Source organism: Mus caroli, unplaced genomic scaffold (assembly GCF_978045245.1).
Source record: "Mus caroli unplaced genomic scaffold, Mus_caroli_1 scaffold_2, whole genome shotgun sequence".
NCBI classification, from domain to species: domain Eukaryota; kingdom Metazoa; phylum Chordata; class Mammalia; order Rodentia; family Muridae; genus Mus; species Mus caroli.
In genome coordinates, this window is record NW_028227257.1 from 69,075,518 (window position 1) to 69,082,078 (window position 6,561).

At 33.0% G+C, this 6,561-nt stretch overlaps 1 protein-coding gene across 1 annotated transcript; it reads right to left on the minus strand.

Moving 5' to 3' along the window:
• Positions 1-141: 141 nt before the first annotated feature.
• On the minus strand, positions 142-5,643 carry LOC110290159 (olfactory receptor 4F17-like). The gene is made up of 2 exons (XM_021156643.2): positions 5,601-5,643; positions 142-1,113 (listed from the first exon to the last, which is right to left on the minus strand). The coding sequence occupies exon 2, from the start codon at positions 1,078-1,080 to the stop codon at positions 142-144; it is 939 nt and encodes a 312-aa protein (XP_021012302.1). The 5' UTR covers positions 1,081-1,113; positions 5,601-5,643.
• Between the last annotated feature and the right edge of the window lie 918 nt (positions 5,644-6,561).

Here is a 6,561-nt window from a genome sequence, read left to right on the forward strand (position 1 = left end):
AGTTATTTTAACTCCTTATTAATTGAAACTCTTTGATAGGTACATTCTTTTGTTTCTAAACCCAATAAAATAATGTTTTTATTCTATAGTGTTTATATTGATAATTTTTCACATTTTCAGTGTGTATACTAATAAAATTTATTATATAAATTCCCTAGAACTTAAAACCTGTCTACTTAGCCTTCTGATGGCCAACCTCATATCTTTATTCCTTAAAGTATAGATAGTAGGATTTAAGACAGGAGTGAGAACAAAGTCAACAATAGCAAAGAAATTATCAAGGGACTTGGTCGGAAAAGGCCATACATACAGAAACATGCATGGTATGAAAAACAAAACCACTACAGTGATGTGAGCTGACAAGGTGACAAATGCTTTGGATAAATCAGTTGAAGAATGTTGTCGTACACTGACCAGGATAAAAATGTATGATGTAATCAAGAAAAAGAAGGTACACATAGAAATAAAGCCACTGTTGGCAGAGACCACAAATTCTAGTTTATAAGGGTTCATGCATGCAAGTTTAATGACCCTTGGAAGATCACAATAAAAACTTCCTACATTATAGGGACCACAGAAAGGTAAATTTACAACAAACAGAAACTGAGACACTGCATGAATCATCCCTATGACCCAAGCTGCTATTACCAAAATTATACATTTTTTGGAATTCATGATCATCAGGTAGTGAAGAGGCTTGCAGATTGCTATATATCTGTCATATGCCATGACTATGAGCAGTACCATCTCAACTCCACCCATCACATGAATGAAGAACATTTGTGTCATGCAGCTGTGGAAAGAAATGACTTTACAACTAGTAAGAAGGTCAGATATTGTCCTAGGAATTGTTGTAGATGAAAGGCCCAAGTCAACGAGCGAAAGGTTGGCCAATAGAATATACATGGGGAAGTGTAAATGAGAATCAACAATCACTATGAACACAATGAAGAGGTTTCCAAAAAGAATCCCCACGTAAAATAAGGAGAAGAAGAGGCCAAAGAAAATCCGTGTTCCAAACGATTGTGCAAGTCCCAGCAAAACAAATTCAGGCACAACAGAAGCATTCACTTGGTCCATTGGATCAGAAAGTCGGGAAAACACATAAAAATCCTGAAAGACAGATGAATTATTTTAAGTCATTAAAGTAAGATTAAATGTTAATAATTTAAAATCAGTCATTGTACCAGAGATATTGCTTAACAGTAGACCATTTGCTTATCAAACAATTTCTATTAATAATAAGTATTTTTAGTTGGTATAGACAATTTACAAAATGTGAGGAACACAGTGTATATAAGATTTATGGAGTATGAAAAAAGCTCTACTCAGAATGATATACTGCATTAAATTATAGCAATTGATAAAACATAAACATGAGACGATTTATGTAGTAGGATAAAATGTATTAAATTCAAGTGCAGGTGAAATGAAAAGAGATATTGGGAACAATCCTAAATGAATACAGTAGTCCAGAAAATGAAAAGACTCTGTAAGGACATTAACATTGTTTTCAAAACTTAAAAAGGTTATTTTAAAACTGAAATTTAAAACTAATAAAATTAAGTGAATATCAGGCATTAGAATGGAAGGTGAGTCAAGACACTTAACTTATTTCTTACTTATGACAGATGAAAAAAATGACTCAGTGATAAAGTGCTTTACTAGCACATGTGGAACTTTCATCCACTGTAGCAAAAGAAGAAAAAAATGTAAAGAGAGAGAGAAGAAAGAAAAAGAAAGAATTACTTCTTACACATGCTCGTCACTCATGCTTATCTTTCGCTTGAATTTCAATGTTTAGAGAGAATAAAGCTGATATCTTTATAATATTAAAATGATTAAAATATACATGATTGATATTAAAAACCCATCAGGCAAAGTAAACAATGATATACAGAATTGAGAAATGTGACTCTCTCTCTCTCTCTCTCTCTCTCTCTGTGTGTGATGTGTATGTGTGTTAGAAATCAATAAAATATAAGAAAATACTACTCTCTTGTTAAATAAAAAATTACAAATATAATTATCAAAATATAATACTATTATCACCAAATCATTCAGAGTGGACAATACTTCTCCATACAAAGCAGAGAGCAAAAGCTCAATGAAATTGGTTTATTTATAATTCACAAGAGAGAAGATATTTTAACCCTTAAACAATATGTCAATAATTTTATCTCCATACCTTGTTGTGAAATACTTCTCTGAAATACTACTTGTACAGAAAATATCTCCAGTCACAAATACTAATAACACTTTATTGACTGTTTTAAGTAAGGCTTTAAGGCAGTTTAAATGAAAGCAAATAGGTATGAATATATCAAATATACACAGTTGGCTATAATAACAAAATAAAACTTGATGATGGACTTTAAGATTATTACTTAAACATTGTTGGAAAGTAATTAGCATAGCCCATCATTTCCAGTTATAGTGATAGCATTTCAGGTTTCAGAGCTTCTAATTCTATTTTTAGATTTAAGGAATATTTTGATGCACATACTGCGTTCATATCTATTTTCCCCTCAAATATCAAATTATCTAGTGATTTAAAGAGATGACAGATTTATCAAAGCTGTTTGAAAACTAGGGTTAACCTGTCACTGATGAAATAAAGAATGTTAGTGATTTTATTACACATTTTTATGTCACAAATGATATCTAGGAGCAAGATACATTTAAATCAGTAAAGGGCTGTGTTTAATTTTCTTGGGCTGTTGCAGGATATTAGATCACACTGTGAACCTGGAGATTTTGTTGTTTACTAGAAAAACCTGTTTGTTGTGGTGTAGCTCAGCCTTAGCACCCACATTTAATCCTTCTGGATAGAATACAGACACTCCCTTCGTACAGACTTAAAATCACAAACAATGAAGGTAAATTTAGTTTGTAGAAGAATGTGTCTATTTGAAAGTGATGTCTAATTGAGTGGCAGACACAGTGGCAAATCAGAGAAAGTTTTGAAAAGTAAGAGATGTCCATCTCTCATGAGAACAGAGAGAAAAGAGGGGCTACTTAAGAGAGAGCATTCAGATACAGAAGCGAGGGCAGTTTTTACCAGGATAGCTGTACAGAGACAGGTTGCAGAGAACAAGCTAGTCACAGGTGAAGACAGAATGAGCCAGAGAATGAAAATGAAATTGCCAGGAGCAAGAAGATTAGAATATATTGCCAGAGTTAGTTTTAGGCCAAACAGAAATATTCAGGAGAATCTGAGAGAAGTCAGATTAAATCAGTCAGTTTGGAGAGGAGTTTTGAGCCAGAACAGCTAAATTGGCCAGCAGCCAGAGTTCAGAAAGAGCAAGCAAGGGTGAGTTTATTCACCAGTAATGCTCAGAAGCTGGAAACCTTCTAGGCCTAGATAAAATTGCATGGAGGGCAGAAGCTTCCCATACTAAACCTCAGTTAGAAGAAAGAAGCAGTAAGCCTCCATTGATAATTATATCAATATATCAGAGGAATAAAAGATACTTTAACATTGGGCTTTATGTAAAACTACCCTAAGATGAAAACTTCCTAAGGAAGTCTACTCAAACAGTGACAAAGCATGCTGCTTGTTTTGTGTTGACTAGAGGTGCCATTCTGAATGAATTCTTGTAATAATAAAATAACTACAAGAAAAATGGATGCCCTGTGACCTCATCAGGCTCAGCGTGAGCCAGAGTAGTGAGGTGCACTGGGATATTAATTTACTCAATCCGAACGATGTGATTTGTGTGTATGTTGCCAGGGATGAACATACACTATTGGATAATCAGTTAGTGTGTTCTTCCCTCAGGAAGGCTATTTCCCCGACTATCAGCACTCCTTAGTTACTTGTAATTCTTTATTGAAGATCGAAGCTTTCCTCCACCAATGCTAGCATGTCTGTTGGTTTTGTCCCTGCTCAACAATTATTGAAAGAGATTATTTTTAAAAAGATAGAATGAATGATCAAGTACAGAGAAGCATAATGAAATGGGACAAAAAGAGATTATACTTTGGTATGAATCTGGAGACTAATCAGTTGGATTCCTTTCCTAATCTATAATATGAAACAATTTTGGTTAGCTTTCAATTTCTGCATTGTTTCCTACATTATTACATATAAAAATCCTTAAATACCCATTCAAGTTCTTGGTTATTGTACCATATACACTGCGAAACAATTTTTGCAATATTAGTGCATTCATGATTTTGTTCTTAGACTTCTAACCTATATTTACATTATATTTTCCCCAAAACTATCGTGGAAATTAATTTAATACACTTTATATCTGTTGCTTTCTATTTGTGCTAATTATAAAGAATGAGAACTTAAATAAATGAAGGTCTTTTTATCTTACAAGCATTTTGAGTTATTTTTATATATTATTATTAAATCCACATGTTTCTAGAGAATTTATGTGTAAAAATAGTAAAAATACAACAAAACAACTTCTCAGCTTCATCTCAAAATATAAAATCAAAACAAAAGCAAAATATAGTGCTGTATTCCTTTCCCTTCAGAACTGTTGATCACAGCATGGAGCTTCGAGGAGTGCATCAGAAACCAAGTCCCCATAGTGTTTGATGGTTTTCCTGGTGGTGGTGACTTAAAATTTGTCTATTATTCAAGGTCTAGGGATAAGTATCACTTCAAACAAGATACATAGACGTGTGTTAAACAAAGCATACTAATGGAATCATAGATTTACATGAAAACTGGGAACAACTGTGAGAAAACGCATTTAACACTTGATTCTGCATAAAACAGCCTAGTGTTTAACAGCATCAAGAGCAAAACATACAGAACTACAGATCAGAGGGTAGATGTCTTAAACTCTAGTGCACTGTTCATCAGTATTACTCTACAAATGATTAGGAGAAACAGTTGTAAAATCTCAGAATACTATATATTTGATACGATCACTTTGCTTTACTGAAAGGATTCTGTTAGTCTTTGAACTCATACTCAGTTTGGCATAAAACTACACATCCTACTTCGTAAACAACTAGTCCTTTCCCTACCCTGTGCCCTTGATAGACTTTGCCATTTTTTTTTCTTTTTTTCAAACATCTAGACCACTACTTGAACAGTTGCAATAAAAAGAATTTCTATTCAATGCATTTTTTTTTTAGGATCCTGTGGGCTAGAATATATCTAAGTCTTGGGATAGTCTTTCAGTGTATTCACTACTTACAGTATTCAAATGTTGAAATAAAAGGTAAGAATTACTCCAGAGTATTGGCAGACAAGGCTTGAGATTATTGAGATTGTAATATGATCTTTAATATGCAGGAATATCTGAGACCAGACATCTGCTTGGCATAGTTGGAAATGAATTGCACAATTGTCTCAGGGCTACAAAAAGCAGAAACACACATTCTTGAAAAATCTTCATACCAAAAAAGCAAATTAAAAAAATACCAAAAAGTTGTGAGCATGAGATTAATTATATAAACCAATATATTTAAATGAAATCACAAAACTATTCTGTGATAGTTTAAAATTAAAAGGGTAAAAATACTCTTGAAAGGTGACATGTCTGACATAATTATTTTACAGATGGGAGATTAGAGTTAGCAAGACTGAAACAACTATAATCGGCAGGTTTTAAATGTAAACCACCCCTTACCTTCTCTAAAGTAACAGCAGGTATGCTTTGAAGAAAAAGGAAATTTAAGTAGATTATTATTCATTTCTATAAGCAATGCCCCTGAAGACAAAGATATATGTATGACTGTTTATAGTGGCAAAGAAGCTAATTATTTGCTCAGGAGAGTGACCCTTTGGCGCTGGGAAGGTGTCCAATACCCAGTTCATTAATAGTTTCTATTGGGAATTGGATCATGAGCTGTTGGTTTCCCCAAGAGCGAAGTATCAAAAGAATTGTCTGGTTATCTAAAAGGGAAAAAATAAGAATATTCTGTGTAATGTGTTAGGTTTAAAATAACCTCCTTGAGGATTTATAATCTTTTTTTATGAATTGCTTGAAATAGAATAAAAAATATTCCGAAAGTGGATAGCTGTATTTATACTCTGGATTCATATATCAAATTAAAAATAGTCTAAAACTAATTATCTGAAAATACACTTCACTTGTTAGTATGGAAAAGATAAAAGTTCTTATTGTTTTGTTTTGACAAATGTTTGTCCAAGAAAGACTGAATGTTCTGCAAAACCAGAGGATATAGGTATATTTGAAAATCACTATTTTATCATTTGAGTTGATCTATTATAAGTTAAACTTGTAAGTCATCGGGTCAATTTGTTTAGAAATTTTGGGAGATATAGGTAGTTGTTTTGAGTTACTTAAATGAAGGGTCTGGATACCCAAGGAGACCATCATTTAACACTATATGAATGAAAACATGGTACCGGTCTCGGTGGGTCTTTGTCATTTATGTAGAGTCATAATCTGATCTCACTGAGGTTTCATTGAAACGGTGAAAGCTCTGCGTTTGTTTATAAGTGTACTTCTTTAAAACTGTGTTGTTTAGAACTCTGCACTTCATTTTCTCTTGTTCAGAAGAAGGAAAGGCTTTCTTCTTAGGTCAACAGAAAAAGAAGGGATGCTAGTTCAACCAAAATTTTTG

Coding starts and splice junctions, on each gene's coding strand:
- LOC110290159 (XM_021156643.2), bottom strand. CDS start 1,080: ATGGACCAAGTGAATGCTTCTGTTGTGCCTGAATTTGTTTTGCTGGGA.